This window comes from Ovis aries, chromosome 9 (assembly GCF_016772045.2).
Source record: "Ovis aries strain OAR_USU_Benz2616 breed Rambouillet chromosome 9, ARS-UI_Ramb_v3.0, whole genome shotgun sequence".
NCBI classification, from domain to species: Eukaryota; Metazoa; Chordata; class Mammalia; order Artiodactyla; family Bovidae; genus Ovis; species Ovis aries.
Window position 1 is genome coordinate 71,034,093 of NC_056062.1, and position 25,351 is coordinate 71,059,443.

The window sequence follows — 25,351 nt, forward strand, 5'->3', positions numbered from 1 at the left end:
GAACAGGGAACTCTGCTCAATGTTATGCGCCAGTCTGGATGGGAGGGGTTTGGGGGGAGAATGGACACACACGTGTGTGTGTGTGTGACACACACACGTGTGTGTGTGTGTGGGGGGGCTGAGTCTCTTTGCTTTCACCTGAAACTAGCAGAGAAGTGTTACTCAGCTGTACTCCAATACAAAATAAAATGTTTAAAGTCTGAAAAGAAATAAAGCAATACAGTTTTTAAAAAATCAAGCTTTCCTTCTGAGTTCTGCTGATGAAAAGACCAAGCGTTTCCCCCATTCAGGTGGTGTATCACTGAAGTGCCTTGAGACCCTGAGTCATTTGGTATCCGCTGCTTATCCTGAACTTTTCTACAAGTCCCAAAATAAAGTAGGAGAAAGTTCTCAGACTGTGTGATGTGGCATGACTCTGCAATAAATAGAGTGTTTAAACAGAATGAATCACAAGTGTGATTTATACTAAGAGGACAGGCTCATGAATAGTAATTCAATACTGGAAGGAGAGATGTTTTCAGATGCATCGACTTTCCTCTAAATCAGATAAAAACCATTTTGTTTTTAATATCAAAAGGTTTCTGATGTGATACTTAAGACAACAATGCTAGTTCATCTCATTTTTTTGACAGGTTTTATTACTCCAGTGGACTTAAATCACAGGTGATGACCACAGAAGGGAACTGAGGAGAAGTTACTGCTGCCTCCCTCTCTGAAAAAGAATATCCCCATTCTACCCATCTTCCAACAAGGTTTCATGAGAACATTTACTCTTGAAAAATGTGTCAAAGCCACATTGTGGTAATCTTTTGCACCTTTGGTTATATGAATGGTATAGTTTCATTTGTTTCCTACATAGCTAATAAGAGGCAAAAAATGGAAAATTTGTAGGATTATGGAGTTTGAGGAAACCACAAAGATTCCTCCTATGTCCCTGTTCATGTTTTTTCATTTTCCTTTGAAGCCTATTGGTCTGGTCTTATACATTACATTTTGGGGAGGACTCTTTCCAAGTAGTTTAAAATCGGGAAATGAGTACATCAAGGCTGTATATTGTCACCTGCTTATTTAACTTATATGCAGAATACATGATGAGAAATGCCAGGCTGGATGAAGCACAAGCTAGAATCAAGATTGCCAGGAGAAATACCAATAACCTCAGATACACAGATGACACCACCCTTATGGCAGAAAGTGAAGAACTAAAGAGCCTCCCGAGGAAAGTGAAAGAGGAGAGTGAAAAAGCTGACTTAAAACTCCATATTCAAAAAACAAAGATCATGGCATCTGGTCTCATCACTTCATGGCAAATAGAAGGGGAAAAAGTGGAAGTAGTGACAGCTTTTCTTCTCTTGGGCTCCAAAATCCCTGTGGATTGTGAATACAGCCATGAAATCCAAAGACACTTGCTCCTTGGAAGAAAAGCTATGACAAACCTAGACAGTGTATTAAAAAGCAAAGATAACACTTTGCCAACAAAGGTTCATATATTCAAAGCTATGGTTTTTCCAATAGTCCCATACAGATGTGAGCTCAATTCAGTATAGTTGCTCAGTTGTGTCTGACTCCTTGCGATCCCATAGACCACGGCACGCCAGGCCTCCCTGTCCATCACCAACTCCTGGAGCCTACTCAAACTCATGTCCATTGAGTCGGTGATGCCATCCAATCATCTCATACTCTGTCGTCCCCGTCTCCTCTCAACTTCAATCTTTCCCAACATCAGGGTCTTTTCAAATGAGTCAGTTCTGCTCATCAGGTGGCCAGAGTTTGGAGTTTCAGCTTCAACATCAGTCGTTCCAATGAATATTCAGGACTGCTTTCCTTCAGGATGGACTGGTTAGATCTCCTAGCTGTCCAAGGGACACTCAAGAGTCTTCTCCAACACCACAGTTCAAAAGCATCAACTCTTTGGTGCTCAGCTTTCTTTATAGTCCAACTCTCATATCCGTACATGACTACTGGAAAAACCATAGCCCTGGCAAGACGGACCTTTGTAGGCAAAATATTGTCTCTGCTTGTTAATATGCTATCTAGGTTGGTCATAACTTTTCTTCCAAGGAGCAAGCATCTTTTAATTCCATGGGTGAAGTCACCATCTGAAGTGATTTTGGAGCCCAAAATGATAAAGTCTGTCACTATTTCCATTGTTTCTCCATCTATTTGCTATGAAGTGATGGGACCAGATGTTATGATCTTGGTTTTCTGAATGTTAAGTTTTAAGCTAGCTTGAGATTTGGACCATAAAGAAAGCTCAGTGCCAAGGAATTGATGCTTTCAAATTGTGGTACTGGAGAAGAGTCTTGAGAGTCCCTTGGACTGCAACAAGATCAAACCAGTCAATCCTAAAGGAAATCAACCCTGAATATTCACCGGAAGGACTGAGGCTGAAGCTGAAGTTCCAATACATTGGCCACCTGATGTGAAGAGCCAGCTTATCAGAAAAGACCGTGATGTTGGGAAGGTTGGAAGGCAAAAGGAGAAGGGAGTGCAGAGGATGAGATGGTTAGATGGCATCACTGACTCAATGGACATGAATTTGAGCAAGGTCTGGGAGATTGTGGAGGGCAGAGGAGCCTGGCAAGCTATAGTCCATGGGGTCCCAAAAAGTCGAAGATAACTTAGCAACTGAAGAACAGCAATTTTTCTTTATCACTTTATTCACTCCTCTTAAGAAACTCCTCTATACTTGCAGGCTGATCTGGAGCGACATCTTCATCCTAAACCTACCTCCTGAGCTTCAGAACCGCAGATCCAACCACCCATCTCCCCAGGTACCTCAAAGCCCAGTGGTCCCACCACTGGACCAATATCCCATTTTAGAAGTGACCCCTTGAGCATTTCCCATCTTGGTAAATGCCAAACTGGTACATCTAGACATTCAAATTAGAGACCCAATAGTTATCCTAGAAGCCTCACACAAATCATTGTCATTTTTTTTTTCATTGTATCTACTGAATTCCTCATCCAATTTTTGCTTTTGTTGACTTCCTCAGAGTTAGCTTTTCTCATGTACTTGCATTTTAGTTTCAGACTGCTTCCTTGGTAAAGAATATGCCTGAAATACAGGAAAATCCAGGTTCAATCCCTGAGTTGGGAAGATCCCATGGAGAAGGAAATGGCAACCCATTCCAGTATTCTTGCCTGGAGAATCCCAAGGACAGAGAGGATACAGTTCATGGGACTGCAAACAGTCGGACACGACTGAGTGATTAACTCTTTCAACATTTCCCTCTTGTGAGGGAGCAAGAGATTCACATGTTTTTCTCTTTCCAGCACGTTCACTCTCCTCTAGCCGTTTCATCTCCAGCTCTACCTGCCCCCGAGATCTCCATTCCCGAACAAGCTATGAGATTGGTGGCGCAGGCTGCATGCTGCCCATGGGGGAGAAACAGATTCTGATATCTAGGTCCAGTTTCCAAGCCTTTCTCTGCTTCCTCTGGCCTCTGAAGCTTATGCTAAGCCATAATCTGGGGTGGGCTGTAATCAGAGATTTTTCCTTCCTTCCTTCATGGTTGGGAATCCCTTGTGTATGCTCACTCAGTCGACTGGAGTGGGTTGCCATTTCCTCTTCCAGGGGATCTTCCCAACCCAGGGATCGTACCCACATGTCCTGTGTCTTCTGCATCGGCAGGAGGATTCCTTACCACTGAGCCACCTGGGAGTCCCTGCTCAGGTGCTATACATTTACCAAAAAATTGCTAAAATAGCAGAGCTCTCATATACCCATATCCAGTTTCCCCTATTATTAACCTCTTATACTAATTAGTTACATTTGTTGTAATTAATGAACACATTACTATGAACTAAAGTCCATGCTTTATCCAGATTTCCTGACATTTCACCTAAAGTCCCTTTTCTGTTCCAGGATCCCATCCAGGACATCGCTTTATATTTAGGTGTCATATCCTCTTAAGCTGTGCTTGACTGTGACAGCTCCTGGGGTTCTTCTAATCCCAGCTACCCTGCTAGAGGTGAGGTTTTGGCTGCCCCTGATTATTTCTGGACCAGAATCCAAAGGCCCTTGTGTTCCATGCTCCTTTATTTCTATGTGTTTTTACTCCTTTTTCTGGCCCACAGAGATATCTTCTTAGTTTAGTAAAGAAGACATACCTTAATTGGAAACTGTCGGCTACCTTTGCTTCAAGCATTCAAAACTTGAAATCATAACAAAATGGAAAATCTTCCTCTTTTTCATTTCCAGCTGGTTGCCAATTCCTCTTAACTTAGGTACATCACCTCTCTGTAATTCTTCTTTCATATTGCCTCTGCCTTAGATAAGGACCTTATCATTCTCTATTAATATTATTTTGATACTTTACTTTTTATTTAACTTCTACTGTGCACTTACTCTACACCAGGATCTATTAATCAATTTGCATGCATTACCTCATGTAAACCTTCTTACAAAGCTGAGTGGTACAGGGTAATATTTTTACTTCCCAAAGGAAAATTAGAAGTTCAGAGAGCTTAAGTGACTTTTCCAAGGTCGCAGAGCTACTTAGGATGGCTGTGTGGGTATCCAAAACTAGGTTGATATAATCCCAGAGCCAAAGCTCTTAAACAGTACATCATAATATCTAAAAAATTATTTTGTCTCTAGGCATATATGCTATGCTTAATCGCTCAGTCATGTCCCACCCAGTGTGACCCCATGGACTGTAGCTCACCAGGCTCTTCTGTCCCTGGGGATTCTCTAGGCAAGAATACTGGAGTGGGTAGCCAACCCATTCTCCATATGATGCTCAAAACATTTCTCTATAAAGTTTCTCTATAAAACATTTCTCTATAAAGTTTCTCTATAAAACATTTCTCTATAAAGTACCTTTATCAAGGTACTCCACTAGCGAAAGGCCTTTAACAATCCCCAAACTGTCACAATTAGTCCAAATTCTGTAGTGTACAACAACCCTCATTATCTGGCCTCTCATCTTTCTCAAGTCTCATCTCTTACTGCCAGTTGCCCACACTAGTCACTCATTTATTAAATGCATGAGTAAGCATTCTTAAAACTGCCCACTAAATTGAGATTTAGATAGGCTTACATTAGGGGAGAGGTGAAAAGTAAATCAGAGCATGGAGAGAGAATTACTGTTTATAGTCCACTTTTTCTAATTTTAATGCCTCTTTTTGGCTAGCCTCATCCCATCCCACTCACCCTATGTTTGTTTCCAAGAATGTTTCTCATATCACAAAAAAATCTGTAATTCAAGAGAATTATTTATTTAGAGCAGAAAGTGAAACTTTGTAGCCTTAAATAGCATACCAGATACCCTGTTCCTTTAAACATTATTCTGCTGTTTTGTTACACATTGACTCACTTGAAATAATACTTGAAAAAGACCTCAAAGACACTAAAATTACTGAATTGAAAAGGAAATTGTTTTGAACTGGTCTATGAGACACTCAATAAATAGAGTTGCAAGGTTCAACTCTGTGGGCACCTGTGATATTTTATCTCCAATATATTATTGAGGCTAATTTTTGTCTCTTTCGGCTCAGAGAACTAGGAGAGGAAATCAATGTCTTCTCTATCAATGTATTAAAACTTAAGCAGCAAGGTCCAAGGATCCTTGAGTGCAAATCCTAGCAAATAAAAAAACATCATGATGCTGCCAGTAGGCAGGCACTGTTTAAAGTCTTGCTGATTCCTCTTTGCTGGACTATCCTCCACATACTTAATGTGTAACGTCTTACTATTTAACGTCCACAAGAGAGGACGTATTGGAAGACTTACGATCCCAACTCATGAAACATGCTGATCAAATAAACGACCAACAGAATGGAGATGAAATGGAATGCTAACATGTGTTGGCCACGTTTATGCAGACAGTATAGGCTTTCTGCTCTAGGGAACATCCATATAAATTAATAGACTTGCTGCTAAGTCGCTTCAGTAGTGTCTGACTCTGTGTGACCCCACAGGCAGCAGCCCACAAGGCTCCCCCGTCCCTGGGATTCTCCAGGCAAGAATACTGGAGTGGGTTGTCATTTCCTTCTCCAATGCAGGAAAGTGAAAAGTGAGAGTGAAGTCGCTCAGTCGTGTCTGACTCTTTCTGACCCCATGGACTGCAGCCTACCAGGCTCCTCCATCCATGGGATTTTCCAGGCAAAAGTACTGGAGTGGGTTGCCATTGCCTTCTCCAGATAAAGACTTAGTCAGATAATATTTTGAAGGCATTTATTAACTTTGTTTTCTTTAAACATACATGGTAACATGAGATTAAGTAATGTTTAACATTGTTTTCAAACCATCATATGAATTTCTCTTAGCAGGTATTTTTACCTACTAAAAAGCTATTAAACTAATTTGCTGAACATAATATTTTCTGCATTGTGAAATCATGTTTCCATTAAAAATTCACATAGCTTCTTACTCACAGATTATACTGACACAAAGGCTTTTTATCTCATAGCTTGTCTAGATGATTCAACATCTGAATTAGTAAAGTTTTAAAATAGCTCACTAAAAGCTTACTCGCATGTAGCTGTGCACATGATTTACAGTGACTCTATTAGGAATGGTCACTGACACATTTATAATTGGGTTATTCAAAGTAATTAACTGTGGTCAGCATCCTTTCAAAATCTCTGGCAGAAACAGAAAATAGAAGCATGTCCCTCAGTTGTGCCTCACTTTAACTATTTTCACATCCTTTGAAGTAACATTCTTTTGGGCAGAGTTGTGAATGAACATGGTCAAAATTTTATTGAGGAGTATGAATTTTTCATTTTTTTAATGTGTAAAAATGTCTTTAAATATGAAGTATGAAGAAAAGCCACATCTTAAAAAGATCACATGATATGAACTGTTCCTTTAAATATATTTTACATTGAGATATAGTTGACATAGGCATTTATTAGTTTCAAGTGTGCGACATAAGGAGGCAATATCAATAGTCCAACTTCTGAATGTTGTAAGATCCTAGAAATGCTTTATGGAGAAGGCAATGGCACCCCACTCCAGTACTCTTGCTTGGAAGCTCCCATGGATGGAGGAGCCTGGTGGGCTACAGTCCATGGGGTCGCTAAGAGTCGGACACGACTGAGCGACTTCACTTTCACTTTTCACTTTCATGCATTGGAGAAGGAAATGGCAACCCACTCCAGTGTTCTTGCCTGGAGAATCCCAGGGACGGGGGAGCCTGGTGGGCTGCCATCTATGGGGTCACATAGAGTTGGACATGACTGAAGCGACTTAGCAGAAATGCTTTAAATTGATGATTTTTTAAAAGTGGAAATACTGGGGAAAGCTGAACATATCAATTCACTGTTTGCTGCTGCTGCTGCTGCTAAGTCGCTTCAGTTGTGTCCGACTCTGTGCAACCCCATAGACGGCAGCCCACTAGGCACCCCCATCCCTGGGATTCTCCAGGCAAGAATTCACTATTTAAATTGCCATTATTGCTGTCCCTGAATATTTAAAATAAGGTAGATACTTCTTTATTATCTGTCATTTTCTTCCCCTAGCCATGGTGAAATGGCAAAGTCTCTAGAAGAATTGGTGGGTGTAAAGGGCACGTTTTAATGGCCAGGACTGCGAAAGACTTACTTTCATAGGAATTCAGCAAATTTCAAATAAGATCATGATTATATTTCTCAAGGTCAGTTTTCATTCCGATCTCAAAGAAAGGAAATGCCAAAGAATGCTCAAACTACTGCACGCTTGCACTCATCTCACATGCTAGTAAAGTAACGCTCAATATTCTCCAAGCCAGGCTTCAGCAATACATGAACTGTGAACTTCCAGATGTTCAAGCTGGTTTTAGAAAAGGCAGAGGAATCAGAGATCAAATTGCCAGCATCTGCTGGGTCATCGAAAAAGCAAGAGAGTTCCAGAAAAACATCTATTTCTGCTTTATTGTCTATGCCAAAGCCTTTGACTGTGTGGATCACAATAAACTGTGGAAAATTCTGAAAGGGATGGGAATACCAGACCACCTGACCTGCCTCTTGAGAAACCTGTATGCAGGTCAGGGAGCAACAGTTAGAACTGGACATGGAACAGCAGACTGGTTCCAAATAGGAAAACAAGTACGTCAAGGCTGTATACTGTCACTCTGTTTATTTAACTTATATGCAGAGTATATCATGAGAAATGCTGGGCTGGAAGAAGCACAAGCTGGAATCAAGATTGCCGGGAGAAATATCAATAACCTCAGATATGCAGATGATACCATCCTTATGGTAGAAAGTGAAGAGGAACTAAAAAGCCTCTTGATGAAAGTGGAAGACAAGAGTGAAAAAGTTGGCTTAAAGCTCAACATTCAGAAAACGAAGATCATGGCATCTGGTCCCATCACTTCATGGGAAATAGATGGGGAAACAGTGGAAATAGTGTCAGATTTTATTTTGGGGGGCTCCAAAATCACTGCAGATGGTGACTGCAGCCATGAAATTAAAAGACGCTTACTCCTTGGAAGAAAAGTTATGACCAACCTAGATAGTATATTCAAAAGCAGAGACATTACTTTGCCAACAAAGGTCCATCTAGTCAAGATTATGGTTTTTCCTGTGGTCATGTATGGATGTGAGAGTCGGACTGTGAAGAAGGCTGAATGCCGAAGAATTGATGCTTTCGAACTATGGTGTTGGAGAAGACTCTTGAGAGTTCCTTGGACAGCAAGGAGATCCAACCAGTCCATTCTGAAGGAGATCCGCCCTGGGATTTCCTTGGAAGGAATGATGCTGAAGCTGAAGCTCCAGTCCTTTGGCCACCTCATGTGAAGAGTTGACTCATTGGAAAAGACTCTGATGCTGGGAGGGATTGGGGGCAGGAGGAGAAGGGGACGACCGAGGATGAGATGGCTGGATGGCATCATCGACTCGATGGACATGAGTCTGAGTGAACTCCAGGAGTTGGTGATGAACAGGGAGGCCTGGTGTGCTGTGATTCATGGGGTCGCAAAGAGTCCGACATGACTGAGCGAATGAACTGAACTAAACCACAAAATAATGTCCATTTTAATTATTCCACAATTTTAACCAATATAGCTTTAATTAAGCTGCTTAGAAATCATTAAATGAATTGACAGGTATAATTTGTTTTTAATAAGTTATAACTTATGCTGCAACTCAAACACGAAACCAACACTAGTGGCTCAGGGAAACCTCGGGGCATTGACATTTCCTAATCCACTGAGCACCACCATAATTCAACTGTGTTCCTTGATCCTGGGTTGATTACTTCTGACAGAGAACAATAATAAAATTAGGGGAAAGAGCATTAAGACAAATGTACAAAATTTGATGGGAACTTTGTAAACTAGAGTTGGTGAGCTTCCATGGCATGTTATGAACATTCCCAATCTATAGGGAGTATCAAAGAAATGTCTTTTTCTTCTTCCTGAGTGTACCTACTACTGCTTAGTAAAATTTAGTTAAAATTGTATAAACGTTAAGAAATCTGATTTCTCTTGCAAGAAATAAAGTGTTCATATTTATTCTAGAGTGAAAAGTGAGTTTTCATCTGTGAGTTGTCTCAGGTGTCTCATTTTAAAGTGGACTTTAAATGGAAATTTTAAAATGACACTAAATAAAAACCCATTCAAATTCCCCTCTAGCACATACATACCCACAGACCCAGATTCTCAAATACTGGATAATCCCAAGGTCTGCTTATCCCACAAGTGAACAAAAAACTGAACTTGGATTTTCAGCTATCTTCAAATTCCACTATATTAGTAGAAAGGGCCCATTCTATTGCAATGTGATACTTCTACATATGGGTATGTGTGTGCTTAGTCACTCAGACACATCTGACTCTTTGCAACCATTTGGACTATCGGCCACCAGGCTCCTCTGTCCATGGGATTTTTCAGGCAAGAATACTGGAGTGGGTTGCCATTTTCTTCTTCAGAGGATCTTCCTGACCCAGGGATCAAACCTGGGTCTCCTGGGTCTCCTGCTTTTTTGCAGGCAGGTTCTTTACCTACTGACCACTGGGGAAGCCCACCTCTATATATGCACCAGTCTAAAATTTGTGAAAATCTCAGGTCCATTTAGGGAAGTCCAGATTCCATGTATAACAAGGAAGCTCAACAACAGAATAATTTTCTTTAAATAATCTTCTGACCCAGAAAATATAAGAAGTCATCAAAATATCAGAACAAACTTCAAAACAAAGTCATTTTTCTGAAGGACATAATTTAATTTGAACCCTCAGAGCAGTTATCCATTTGTTTTTGTGCTTATAGAGAGTGACCTGCATGACAAGTTGGTTCTTCTGATTAAATCAGAGAGACTTCCTGCTTTTACATGAAGAATCTTCTAGCTTGGAGAGAAGGTAGGTGCTGGTTCAGTGATGACCTAGTTTTATGCTGCAGAATGTGTTGCCTCCAGCAAGAGTAGTTTTTTCTATTTTTTCCCCCCTCTCTCTCCCATTACAGTATTTTTCACTTTAGAGTTGATCTTTTTTATTCATATAATTAAAAAGTCTAGATTCAAAATGAGAGGCATATAAGTTATGTGATGATACTTTAAAATGCCTGGTGTATTGCAATTAAAAAGCAGTTAAATATGTCTTGCTTTCCCCTTTTTAGAATTTCCAAACCAGTTATTACTGCTTTAATTTTACCAACTACTCAAAAGAATTCCCAGGGAACCCCTAATTTTATAGACACTGTTTTCCATATATAAGCAGCCTGGGGTTAGCAAGATACAAATTTGTATTTAATTGTGCTTCATTAAGTTTGGAGGGTTGAAAGTATTCTATTCTGAAGGCAGGGCAAAGGACAAGATCAATGCATGTCAGACTTTTTCAATTCCATAGAAGAGTAATAGTTCAAAAGAATAGTTTAGGGATATTTCCTAACAATTTTGACAAGTGAGGAGGTTTAAAAATAGCACATCTTATTGAAAAATTCTACAGAAGTAATACACATATGATGTCATCATTTCACAGACATAATGTTAAAATATCATCCATTTGGAGAAGGCAATGGCACCCCATTCCAGTACTCTTGCCTGGAAAATCCCATGGACAGAGGAGCCTGGTGGGCTGCAGTCCATGGGGTCGGTCGCAAAGAGTTGGACATGACTGAGCAACTTCACTAACATAAGAAAGGAGGTAAGAAAAGAAAGACAGGAAAAGAGAGAAGGAGGGGAAGAAGGAAAGAAAGAAGAAAGGATGAGTAAAAAGAAGGAAAAGATGGTCACTTTGGTCAAATAAATGTAATTTCATGAAAAACTAGTATTCTTTTTTTTTTTTTAATGCATCTGTTTCACCATCAATGGTATGGGCTAGCACTTGGCAAAACCACTCACTGAGATCCCTGCCAATGGTCCATTTTTGTTTCTGAGAAAAGAGCCTGACCTGAAAACATTTAGAAGATTAGCTGTTTACCATTAGTTATCAACCTACTCAGATTCTTTCCTCGGTTTTGCCACTATTTCCAGTGTGATTGTGAATAAATCATTCAACTTTGAGACACTTAGTTCCACGGAATGCTACCTAGTGGCCATAAGTATCCACTCATTAACGCTGAGTGGAATGTTATTAATATAAGCACTCACCCAATTCAACATGTATTTGTTAGTCACCTAAGACATAGACAATGCATATGCTAAAATGTTGTGGATTTGTCCATGTGATCAAATTTGGGGAAGGGCTCACCAAGTTTGGGGAGGATTGGGGTGGAATTCTAACACTGTTCTAGGCGGAAGGGAGTACGTCCATAAAGCCCAAGACACATCGTACAGAAGCATGGCTAGGGGGTAGGGCTGAGGTCTGAGACTAAGCTGGACCGCAAGCTGGGGCACAGAATGAAAGGTCTATAGAGCAAAACCTTATCTGGTGGGGAATGAGAAACTGCCTGCTAAAAACCAAGAGATAAGCGAGCATATATCCGCAAGGATCAGGACTGGAGGCTGGCTTCATATACGCAGGAAGGAAGGGATCATGGCGCCTCATTCAAGCCACATCTTTAATGCTCAACAACATTCACTAATATTCATGGAGAACCTCCAAGGTCTAGGCACTTTATACAGACAACTTCATTTACTCTTCACAACAGCCCTTTCAGGAAGCACCAGTTTTTACTTTCTTTTGTAAGCGAAGACACTGAGCTTTGAGATCTTAAGTATCTTGCTCATGGTCACATAACTGGCAGGGGGAATGGGATTCCAACTTAGACATCACATTTCACAGGCCAAGTTCCCTGCTGATCCACCCTGCCTTTGGGAGCAGAAGTAGGAACTCTGTAAGCACTATGGGATGTGTGACTATCCTTCTGCCTCCCTGCCATGGGTCAAAACCATTCAGGATCTCAGACAGCTGATCTTGGCACTTTTCCAGGCAAGTTGATGCCTAAACGGCTGTTAAGACATAACAGCTGTACTTCAGAAAACAAAACCCAAACTTCCCAGTACATGTGTTCAATCTGTTACAGTCCCTCGATACTTCATTTTAATATTCTTTGCTACAACTTATTCTTTTCTTAGAAATGAAGACCATCTGGGCACCTCCTCTTTAAAACAATGCTGGAAAGCTTGAGAATCACTAAATTTCCCATCAATCATTTTTTTCTTCATGCTGCAAATATCAATTCTTCATGTTGCAAATATCAATTCCATTAGTCTTTTCATAAACTAATTCTATGCCAAGTGAAAAACAACTCTTTGAAAAAAATCTACTATTAATATATCAAATGCCCTGTAATTGAAACCAGACTAATTGATTTCTCAGAACTGTATCATTTATTTGCTAGAATGTTTATAAAAATTATATAAGATTTAAACACATTTTACCAAGTAACTTTTCTATTGCCTTCTTCCCTTAACCTGTTTTACTTTTCTTTAAAAACTTATCATTCTTTGACAATGTGTTAAATATCCCATTTATTTATAGCCTGTTTTTCCCAGTAGAATATAAGCATCTGAGCACTTGGACTTCATCTTATTTTCTCTTGTGTTACTGGCACTTCAAATAAGACCTGGTATGTACCAGGCATTTAGTAAGCGCTTATTCAATTAATACGTGGATAGGTTAACAAATGAAGGAACGTATTTTCATATATGGAAAATTCTGAGTTAAACACATGCACTAAATAAACCCTGAATTTGTTCCTCTGAATATAATTAGAAATTACTGTGTAAAGAATAGTGACTGGTTCATCATAGGTGGTATCCAACAAAGAGAAGGTGGTGCAGTGAGATTAATATAGAAAGGATAAAAAGTAGAGACTAGGCCTAAGGGCAAATAGGAGATTAAAAGGCATGAGAAGACTGTCAGTTCCCTTGACAAGGTGAGGGACCTGAACTTAAGTCTCAACTGAAAGAAAGTTCCAGAGGTATTATTGAGACACCTGTTGGTCAAGGAGTCCTCTACTGGCCCTGTTTGCAAACACTGCAGAGCTAGGAACCTGGGAAGGCTAAACTCAACCCTTTTCTGTCTTCTCCTTGAACTTGCAAAGAGCATCTAAGTAATTTAAAAAAGTGCTTTAAATGTAAGCTATGACACCATTAAACTCCTAGAAGAGAACACAGGCACCACATTCTCTAACATAAATAGCAGCAATGTTTTCTTAGGTTGGTCCCTCAAGGCAGAAGAAATATGAGCAAAAATAGACAATGGGACCTAATCAAATTTATAAGCTTTTGCATAGCAAAGAAAACCATAAAACAAAAAGACTACCTAAGGAACAGCAGAAAATATTCTGCAAACGATGCAACCAACAAGGGTTTAATTTGCAAAATATACAAACACTTCATACAGCTCAACATAAAAACAAAAACCAGACAAACCAATCAAAAAATGGAGAGAAGGCCCACATAGACATTTCTCCAAAGAAGACATACAAATGGCCAACAGCCATATGAAAATATGTTCAACATTGTTAATTATTAGAGAAATGCAAGTTAAAACTATAATGAGTTTTCACCTCACAACAGTCAAAGCAGCCATAATTAAAAAGTTTACAAGTAATAAATATCAGAGAGGGTGTGGAAAAAAGGAACCATCCTAAACTGTTGGTGGGAATGTAAATTGGGGCAGCCATTATGGACAGCAGTGTGGAGGGTCTTTGAAAACTAAAAACAGAGTTAACATATGATCCAACAATCTCATTCGTGGCCACATATATGGAAAAGACAAAAACTCTAATTTGAAAAGATGCATGCACCCCAATGTTCAATGTAGAGTTATTTACAATATCCAAAGACATGGAAGCTACCTAAATGTCCATCTATGAATGGATAAAGAAAATGTAGTATATGTATGTATGTGTGTATGTGTGTATATATATATATATATGGAATAAAGCCATAAAATGAATGAAATAATGCCATTTGCAACAACACGGATGACCTAGAGATTATCATACTAAGCAAAGTAGGAGAAAGATAAATATCATATAATATCACTTATATGTGGAATCTAAAACAAATGATAGAAATTAACTTATTTACAAAACAGAAACAGACTCACAGATATAGAAGACTGCTGCTGCTGCTGCTGCTGCTAAGTCACTTCAGTCGTGTCCGACTCTGTGCGACCCCATAGATGGCAGCCCACCAGGCTCCCCCGTCCCTGGGATTCTCCAGGCAAGAACACTGAAGTGGGTTGCCATTTCCTTCTCCAATGCATGAAAGCGAAAAGTGAAAGGGAAGTCACTCAGTCGTGTCCGACTCTTTGTGACCCCATGGACTGCAGCCCACCAGGCTCCTCCATCCATGGGATTTTCCAGGCAAGAGTACTGGAGTGGGGTGCCATTGCCTTCTCCACCATAGAAGACTAACTGTGGTTAAAAAAGCAGAAAGGACTTCCCTGGTGGCTCAGATGGTAAAGCGTCTGCCTACAGTGTAGGAGCCTGGTTTGATCCCTGGTCGGGAAGATCCCCTGGAGAAGGAAATGGCACCCCACTCCAGTACTCTTGCCTGGAAAATCCCATGGATGGAGGAGCCTGCTGGACTATAGTCCATGGGGTTGCAAAGAGTCAGACAGGACTAAGGGACTTCACTTTCACTTTCACCAAAGGGGAAAGGTTGGGGGATGGATAAATTAGGAATTTGGGATTAACAGATACACACTACTATATCTAAAATAAACAATAAGGCCCTACTGTATAGCACAGGGAACTATATTCTACATCTTGTAATAAAGTATAAAAGAAAAGAAACTGAAAAAAAAATGTATGTATAACTGAGTTGCTTTGCGGTACAACAGAAACTATCACAACATTATAAATCAATTATGCTGCAATTTAAAAAAATAAAAATGAGGGCTTTGGTAACTCTAAACTTTTTATTTTCTAACAGATGTCAAGGTTGTATGATGTTATTCACTGCTCCTCACAGCAGGGGTTTAATCCTTCTCTAATGCACTGAGTTTTCAAAGCTCTTCCTTAAACTGAACTTTTAACAGGTCTCCTCCCTCTTCCTCCACTGAGAAGGGCAAGGATCCTCACCACCACCTCCCGCAGCACCCCTCTCTCACTCCTCTGTCCCATCCCTAAACTTCACTGAGCACTTACTGTGTGCCTCACACTGAACTAAGTGCTGGGATTAGTGAAATTTAGGGCATCCTTCCCTCCTCATAAGAAATGACACTTGGTACGGAGACAGACAATACAAGAAGATAAGGAAGACAGTTAAGTGCCAGATGCAAGGCAGCTGATAAACAAGGACAGTGGAGGATGGTGAATAGTGGCCCGATCTATGCAGGCAATGAAGAGCCCCTGTGTTTTTACAATCTGGTGTGATTTGTCCATCTTTTGGATTCCACTGCACTTGGAGTGACCCTCCCCTGCCCTTCCTGCTCCTCTCTCATCTCCCCTCTGCACCCCACCCCTCACCATGGCACTGGGGCACATCTGTCCTGTGTTCCACTCAATGACATGCCTGCTTTAACCAGACACTCCCTTCCCACCCCCACCACCCCCATAGTAAACACCTTGAAAGCAGAGATTTCTGTTTTGCTCTTTTTATTCTGAACAGCATCTGCTACAAGGCCTCCCACAGCAAGGTCTGATTGGAGATTAATCGGCATTTGGTGTGTCAATGAATGACTCTGAATACAGAGCATCTATTTAAGAGTTGTTCCACTTCCTAACTTTCAAGGGAAAAAATCTCAGAATGGAAAGAAATGAGCACCTTTTACTAACAGTCACAGATGCTGGAATTTTGGCTTTAAGACTCTGAGCCAAGAAACAAATATTACCTGGACTGTACAAGCTCAGCTTAGGGAGCGATGGGACACTTTGGGATCCTGTGTGCTTAGCCTTCTTCACTACCTCTACGCCTACTTTACAGCTCTTTCAGAAGTCCTTGCATGTAGTTCTCTGAATTAAAGGTAGCAAATACATGGAGTATGAAAAATATGAGTCTATTATTTGACGTCATCGTCTATCTGTTTTTTTTCTTTCTTCTTCTTCTTTGTGGACACAGCATGAGGCTTGTGGGATCATAGATCCCTGACCAGAAAGCAAATCTAGGACCTTGGCAGTGAAAGTTTGGACCCCTAACCACTGGACCACCAAGGATTTTCCTCATCTTCCATTTTTAAGTAGGGACTATGTTTTTGAAGGCTATGCAGCTTCCTCATTTAAACTGCCAAACTCAAATGGTTTTATTGAGCATGAACAAAAATTAGAGCAGGGAAGAATTCTATTCTGTTTTCATCTGTTTAGCCATTAGAGCTAGTCCACTAATTTAATGTTGTATTATTCTAGTTCTAATTAGCACTTTCGTTTAAAAATAATCACAGAATTTTAAGTATGTGAAGAACTTCAAATATCTAGCCCAGTTGTAGGTCACAGCTCCTTAACAGAACATGCTATCAATTTAGTGAGCTACATTAAACAACTACATTAAATTTAAATGACTGCATTTAAAACATGAGAAAATAACAATCAGAATAAATAGAAAATAAATGTTTTTTGAACATTTTTTTCAGCTGTGTTGTGGTTGAGTATGCATGGGGTAAGTGGGGTAAAATGTGTTAGGTAGAATGCTAAGATAGTCCCCAATATTTCTTACCCCTCTTACCCTTCCTGTGATCCCCAGACCTGTGATGGTGATGGACATCACTCCCATGATTAGCTTTTGTTGACTTTTAAATATGGAGATCATCTCTGTGGCCCTGACCTAACTACATAAGCCCTTTAAGGGCAGACAGCTTTCTTGCAAGCCCAAGGAGAGAAAGTCAGAGATGCACTATGGGAAGTATCTGACATGCCGTTACTGGCTTGAAGATGGAAAAGGCCACATGACATGTGAAGAGAGGAGCCTCTGAAAGCTAAGAGTGAAGCTTCAGCCGACCGCCAACAAGGAAAAGGGGACCTCAGTCCTACAAAGGAAAAGAAGTGAGTTCTGCCAACAAAATGAACGAACTTGGAAGCATTTATTCCTTCTGCTGGAGATCTATCTTTCCCTAGCTGGACCAATCTGCAGACAAGAACTCAGCCCAGCTAATACCTTGAGTTAAGCCTTGTAGATATACCCTGAGCAGAGAACCTAGGCATGCTATGTGGACTTCTGACCTATACAACTATGAACTGATAAATGGGTGTTGTTTTAAACAACTAAGTTTGTGGTAATTTGTTTCACTGCAATAGAAAATGTATACAATATTTCACATGGTCAATTGTAAAATAAAGAGTGCAAGAGAAAAAAAATAGACCAGTCTGCTCTAAATCTATCACTGTACAGATGAGAAAGTTAAGGTCAAGTGTTGGTAAATAACTGTGCAAGACTGTACACTTAGTGACAGAAGCAGTACAGGGAAAGCTCTTTCTTTAGCCACAGTCCTGATATGGTGATTACAATCGTTTCAGTTTAGCTAAAGATTCATATATCTCACATCGAAAGAGAAAAGCTTTTCCCCTACTTATTTAAAAACAACAAAATTTTATTACACTTCTTGTAAGATGAATTATTCTCCTACAAAAAGTAACGAATTTATGCTGTGCCACCTTTTGGCTGCTATAATAAGCTTAATATATTTCTGCTATTAGGAATAATTAAGGACCTGAATCTACTGCCTACACAAGGAGGCAATAATTCCTCTTTCCTAGAGTTCTCTCAATAGGAAGTAGATCCATAAACAAGTTCATGAGGGATAAAAGCTGAGAGATCAAAAGAAATTTCTAGAAAAGCTACTGCAGCCACTCAGCCACTAAGGGACATTTAAATAATTCCCAAAAAGTTTTAGCTCTTTTTTTAAAACCTCATTTATTTTTAATTGAAGTTCTTTTTTTAATTTAAAAATTCCCTGAATTATTGCTTGAATTTTCGTAAATCACTGAAGTATAGTACTACACTTCATTGCTAAATTTAAATGTAGTAGTCAACTTAGCCACAAGAGGGTTTTTCCAGTTGTGTGAATCATAAGTTGAGGCACTGAAAGCTATATTTATTTATTTATTTTTAATATTTCTATTGGAGTATAGTTGCTTTACAATATTGTGTGAGTTTCTGCTGTACAGAAAAGTAAATTAGTTACACACATAATCCCCTCTTTAGTTTTCCTAGAGTTTCTAGAGTTGCCTAATTTTTAGTTTTTCAGAGTTCCCTGTTCTATATATAAGGTTCTCATTAGATATTTATTTTATACGTGTGTGTGTGTGTGTGTGCACACTCAGTCCTTTCCAACTCTTTGCGACCCCATGAACTGTAGGCCACCAGGCTCCTCTGTCCATGGAATTTCCCAGGCAAGAATACTGGGATGGGTTGCCATTTCTCCAGGGGATCTTCCCACCCAGGGATCGATCTCCCATCTCTTGCATCTCCTGCACTGAGGCAAGTTCTTTATAAGCTGAGTCATCAGAGAAGTGCATTTTATACATCAGTTCAGTTCAGTCAGTTGTGTGTGACTCTGCGACCCCATTGACTGCAGCATGCCAGGCTTCCCTGTCCATCACCAACTCCTGGAGCTTGCTCAAACTCAGGTCCATTGAGTCAGTGATGCCATTCAACTATCTCATCTTCTGTTGTCTCCTTCTGCCTTTGATTTTTCCCAGCATCAGGGTCTTTTCAAATGAGTCAGTTCTTCCCATCAGGTGGCCAATGCATTGGAGTTTCAGCTTCAACATCAGTCCTTCCAATGAACACTCAGGACTGATTTCCTTTAGGATGGACTGGCTGGATCTCCTTGCAGTCCAAGGGACTCTCAAGAGTCTTCTCCAACACCACAGTTCAAAAGCATCAATTCTTTGGTGCTCATCTTTCTTTACAGTCCAACTCTCAAATCCATACATGACTACTAGGAAAACCACAGCTTTGACTAGACAGACATTTGTTGGCAAAGTAATGTCTCTGCTTTTTAATATGCTGTCTAGGTTTATACACAGTAGAGTATATATGTCAATCTCAATCTCCCCATTCAATCATCCCTCCCTTCCCCGCTTTGTAACCGTAAGTTTGTTCTCTACAACTATGTCTCTATTTCTCCTTTGCAAATAAGTTCACCTGCATCACTTATCTAGATCCCACATATAAGTGGCATTATTCAGTACTGTTTTTGTCTTTCTGACCTACTTCTCTCTACAGGACAGTCTCCAGGTCTCTCCATTTTTCTGGAAACGGCACTATTTTATTCCTTTATGACTGAGCAATATTTCACTGTATATATGTACCACACCAAAAATTATCTTTAAACAAAAGGGCATATTGGCCAGTGGCTGGGTTAGTTGGCATGGTTAACTTAAGTGAAATTATCTGGGGGTTGCAGTAAAAATATCACTGTACTGTATTCTCAACAGAAACTCTTTTGGCTCACCTCTTTGTCGAGGGGGTCGGTATCATTCTGAGTGACACAGAGGCTAATGCTAAAATGTCATGAGAAGGTTAATTTCATTCATAGAGTTGGCTATCTCTGGCTCACAATTTTTTATTTAATTTCTTTAAGGTTCTATCTCTCATCCATAAACAGAGACTACAGTACTTAACAAGAGTTGTGAAGATCAACTGAGAGAGAAGGAACTTATGCCTGGTATTGAGAATTACTCATAAATGGCAATTACAATTGTTGTTGTTTATCACCAACACATCTACTAAGGGATACTAAATAGACTTGTTCTGCAAAATGATCTTTCAACACAGGTGATTTACATGGTTGCTAATATTTCAACCTTGAAAATGTCTCCAGGTCCAAATTAGTAGAAGGGTGATATCAACAAAGGAAAGTTAACAATTCTTATGTCTATTTTAACATACAGACATGTCACTGACAACAGCTATGAATAAAATTCTTGCAAATCCAATACTTAACCATTCACTAGTGGCAGGGCTATTTAAAATAAGACAGTTCATCTTTCTGCAATTCAAACTTACGATTTAGACTTTAATTTTCCATGCTTAGCTCTTTATTTCCTTTGACCAAGCTGGTCAATTTTTTGCCCTCATGTTCTCATCTTTAAGAAATACTGAAGTTGTAAGATAAGTTTCGTTTTCTGAAGGAAAAATACTGTCATCTTAGCTGGTTAATAAATCAGAAAAGCAGCAGATGGTTGAGGACATGCTGAAAGATGGAAGGAGAGGACACTGGGAAACGGAGAAGCAGTTATGTAAATGTCATGGGCTTTTGCAGCTGATTGCTTTTTAGAACTCTGCTATTATAAGTTTTACAAATGGAAATATGTGCCTGTCTACCCTCTCTCATATCAAGTCTCATTACAGGTGACCACTGACATCCTGAACGACACCCATTAAAAAAGTAAGACACAAATAGCTTCATCTGGAAAGGGGAAACCTGAGAGCAGATATAGGAAGAAGACATAATGGGAAGAGAAAGTATGGTTTTAGGCACCAAATCCTGAATACAACTAGACATACATGGAGGCATCTCTTTAAGTGTGAAGGAAGTGATTTAACCCAAAGACAGAGTAGAATGACTGCACAAAGTCACATAGAAAACTGGTGTGGGAATCAGAATCAGAAATCTAGATATCTACATTTCTAGATAGAGACACTAAAATATCTGAGAAAAATAATACAAACATCCCATGTTGGGAACGCAGGGGTACTAGATACCATGTAAAATATGAGCCCTTTGATGTAACTTTGATAAAACCATTAAGCCAACAGCACCTATTGTTAGGGTTTTCGGTGATGACTAAATCTCTCCAAGAAATAATAAGCAACACCACTGCATCCATCATCTTCTTGGGTAAATTCATCTCCCCCATGCATGACCTCTACCATACATATGTCTAGCAACTTTTGTCGCAATTAGACCGAACACATTAGAAATTGTTATTGAGAGGTAGAAATCAAGGTCAAAGACATGATAAGCAAACACTGGTACATAAAAGTGGGCAATGCAACTTATTTGTATTATCTCAAACACTTTATTTAGGTGTTAAAGTTCAGAATTATAGGATATTTTTCTACTTCAGAAAAAAGGGACACAATGTAGATAGGCTACTTATAATACTGAATATGAATGTTATATAAATAGTTCTGGGTGTATAGCAAATTTTGGATGAGTTTGAGCAAGCTCCGGGAGTTGGTGATGGACAGGGAAGCCTGGCGTGCTGCAGTCCATGGGGTTGCAAAGAGTCAGACACGACTGAGCAACTGAACTGAACTGAATGTGGACAGACTCTATCCCTAGCCTACTACCTTATCATACAATGGGATCTGGATGTGATTCACTCTCTCCAGTGTAAAGTAATGTGAAAGGTGAAAACAGACCTACAACATAATTCATCCTTCTTCAGAGTGTAATAATTTTCTGTTTTCTTAGTGGCTTTGTTAGTTATAGGCTGATATCAACCACCGCCTCAACAACCTGACAGAACAGGGTCAGCCACTTGAGAGCCTGGAGGGAGAACAGAAAGAACAAAAACCAAAACCCACACACAAAAAAAAAAAAACCAGCACTGGCTAAAGACTGGCAAAAATGAAAATATCATCACATAAGCTTAAAACTTAGAAAATCATATATATATGTGCAAGTTACTTCTACTAGGCAGGATATAGAAAGTCTTCAGGCCTACTCTCTTACTTAACTTTGCTGGAGGCTTGTGATATTTTTCCAACTCTATGTTCAGGCTGTATGAGAAAATGTCCATGAAAACCACCAGAAATACAGTTGCCCCTTTGTATCTGAAGGTTCCACATCCACATATTCAGCCAAACAAGGACTGAAAATATTTGGGGAGAAAAATTTAGAAAGTTCCCCAAAACAAAACAAAAACCCTTGCAATTTTTTACACCCAGAACTATTTACATAGCCTTCATATTCTATTTGGTATTATAAGTAATCTCGAGATGATTTAAAGTATATGGGAGGATGTGTGTAGGTTCTATGCAAATATAATGCTGGTTTATATAAAGGACTTGAGCATCCTCAGCTGTGGTGTCCTTTAGGGGTCCTGGAACCAATCCCCATGGATAGTGAGCAACAGTTATATATATTATATAAACAAGGAGACATTAACCACAGCCCCTCACATTCACTGTTCTGATTGGATAGACCTCATCTACTCATTTGCATAAATCATGGTACTCACCAATGGTGTAGAACCTCTTCAGCTCACTTCTTCGGGAAGGATGTTTCTGGGAATTTGCTGCGTTGTTCTGTTCTTCTTCAATGATGGGTGTCTTGGGTGCTGGGGGCTTACTGGCTTGTGGCATTTGCTTTCCTGCACCAGCCAAAGGGTTGAACCCTGGAGCAGTAATATCCACCGACTGGGACTTTTTCTTCAACCTACAGGTAGAGCATACCACATGTGATAACTCCTGACTCCAGAGAAAGACACAGTTGGTTTTTTTTTTTTTTTTTCCCACATTTATCTCCATCATAATTTTTTTCAACAACTAAGCTACATTTGGCCTTGAAAGAGAACAAGGTTTATTCAGAAATTACAGATCTTCCCTACATTATTTTAAATCCTTCAAATATTTTTGAAACTAGTCAAGGGGAGGGGATCTTCTAAACAGAACATTTTATTAAAATACATTCAAATGTAAGGTGATAAAGGACTTTAACTGTTCAAACAGCAAACTAAAATCTGGCTTCAGATAAACACAATGCACTGAGCAATTGTTTGAAGTTTTGAACAGAGTATTTTTTAATGTCACAGTAAAACATTAGTTAGAAACAAATAATTGCAACCCCCAGAAGAATAATGAAATGTTTATCTGTACAACTAGAGCCTGCCAGTGTTTTTCTGTTTCATTGGTAACAGCATCATAGCTGGAAAAATTATAGAGTCTATACTGTTTCTCCAGATACTCTTAATGACAGTAAGTATACTACTGCTCCTCCTAAACTTTAGAGAGAGGACATCAGGTCTGACAGGAAAAGCAAAAGGCCACATAAGCACGAGAACATTTTTCTTGGTGTAAAAATAATTGGTAAGTGATATGCCTTAAATTCAAACACTTCAAGTTACACAACCTGATATTTGTAACATAACTGAACCCTAAGCCCAGCATACCCTCGGTGCTTGGTACTTTTGGAGGCTAATGTTAAGTGTCATTTTTCAAGCCTTAATTCCCTACAGAAAACTAGTTGACAGTTCTATCAGTTATGGTAATCACACCTGCACATTTGCAATTCCCTAAAAGTTTCATAAAACGTCACACCTCCAGGTTTCAGTCAAGCTTTTCCAGTGTATTAGCTCCACTTGCTGCCCCACTGGTCAGACGCTGCTCCTGCTTCTACACTTGGCTTAGATGTGGCCTTCTCTTGGACACTTTCTATGACACAGACCTTGGTGGTCTGACACCATTCTGCATGGGAGGCTATTCATAATGCACTCTCAGCAAGCCTTTATTAAATTGAATTTATCAGAGCAAAATCTTTGTTAAAGGAATAGAATATGCCAATTAGTAAAAGATTCTTTAATGAAAGCAGTGTTTATTCAAATTTAGTCATTTAATTATCACCTGTAGGCTATCCGATTTCAGTTCAGTTCAGTTACTCAGCCATATCTGACTCTGCGACCCCATGGACTGCAGCATGCCAGGCTTCCCTGTCCATCACCAACTCCCAGAGCTTACTCAGATTCATGTCCATTGAGTCGGTGATGCTATCCAACCATCTTATCCTCTGTTGCCCCCTTCTCCTCTTGCCCTCAATCTTTCCCAGCATCGGGGTCTTTTCAAATGAGTCAGTTCTTCGCATCAGACAGCAAAGTATTGGAGTTTCAGCTTCAGCATCAGTCCTTCCAGTGAAAATCCAGGACTGATTTCCTTTAGGATGGAGTGGTTTATATACTACCTATGTGATCTACTTAATATTCATGAAAATTGACTTGCTTTATTAAAATTGCCAACAAATATATTAACAAGTGCTCGACAGCACTAGTCATGAGAAATATAAATTAAGACCACTTCACACTCAAAACAGAACCACCAGAATGGCTAAAATGTCAAAGACGTAACATGACGTATAGTGATAAGCAGCAATTGGAATTCCGGGACATTGACAGTGGAGACCACTCTGGGCAAATTCCTGCCACGATCTTAGCTGAAGGCATGCATCTTTCGAGTCACTCATTATATTCTTAGTATTTATCCTACACAAATACAGACATATTCACCAAAAGGCCCAATCAGGAATATTCATAGAAGCACTATTTATGAATACATAAATATCAAAAACAGCCCAAACATCTTGCCAACAGTAGAAATGGGTAAATAGGTTGCATAATACTTACAAAATGGAATTTTATACAGCTCTGGAAATGAAAGAACTACACCTGGTTGTAATGACACAGATGGGTCTCATAAAAATGACATTGAGCAAAAGGAGACAGACAGAGAAAGGCTCATGCTATGGAATTCAATTTATATAAAGTTCAGATAAACTATCAAACTCTCTCTGCTATTAAAAGTGTGGATAGTGGGGAGTTATTACACTGACGGGCTTTCCAAGTGGTGCAGTGTGAAAGAATCCACCTGCGAATGCAGGAGGTACGAGAGACACAGGTTTGATCTCTGGGTTGAAAAGATCCCTTGGAGAAGGAAACGGCAACCCACTCCAGTATTCTTGCCTGGAAAATCCCATGGGCAGAAGAGCCTGGCCATGGGGTTGCAAAGAGCTGGACATGACTGAGCAACTGAGCATACCACATTACACTGAGAGAGACAGGAATGGCTTTCTGGGACTCTGCGACTGCTCTGTTTCCTGATCTGGGTTCTGGGTACCAGGATGTGTTTACTTTGTGAAAATCTAATAATCTACAGTTTCTGCATCTTTTCTGAGTATACACTACACTTCAATAGAGTCTCCATTGGAAATTGGCCGAGTTTTTAACTTATTCATTTAAAATCAAGATTATATATAGTTACTGAATAGCTGCTTGTCCCAAAGCAGCAAATGAAAAGAAACAGAATGAAAGTCTTACCTCTAGCCTCCCAAAGACGGCCAGAGTAGAGTGAATCTAAAGAAGAATCCTTTCCT

At 39.6% G+C, this 25,351-nt stretch overlaps 1 protein-coding gene across 3 annotated transcripts in view; it reads right to left on the reverse strand.

Moving 5' to 3' along the window:
- The window catches only part of OXR1 (oxidation resistance 1), a 518,198-nt gene that overhangs the window by 227,004 nt on the left and 265,843 nt on the right, over positions 1 to 25,351 (reverse strand). For all 3 annotated transcript variants that reach the window (XM_027973101.3, XM_042254392.2, XM_004011791.6), the window contains one exon: positions 22,452 to 22,648. In XM_027973101.3, the coding sequence (XP_027828902.2) occupies positions 22,452 to 22,648 (197 nt within the window). The remainder of the gene's footprint in view (positions 1 to 22,451; positions 22,649 to 25,351) is intronic.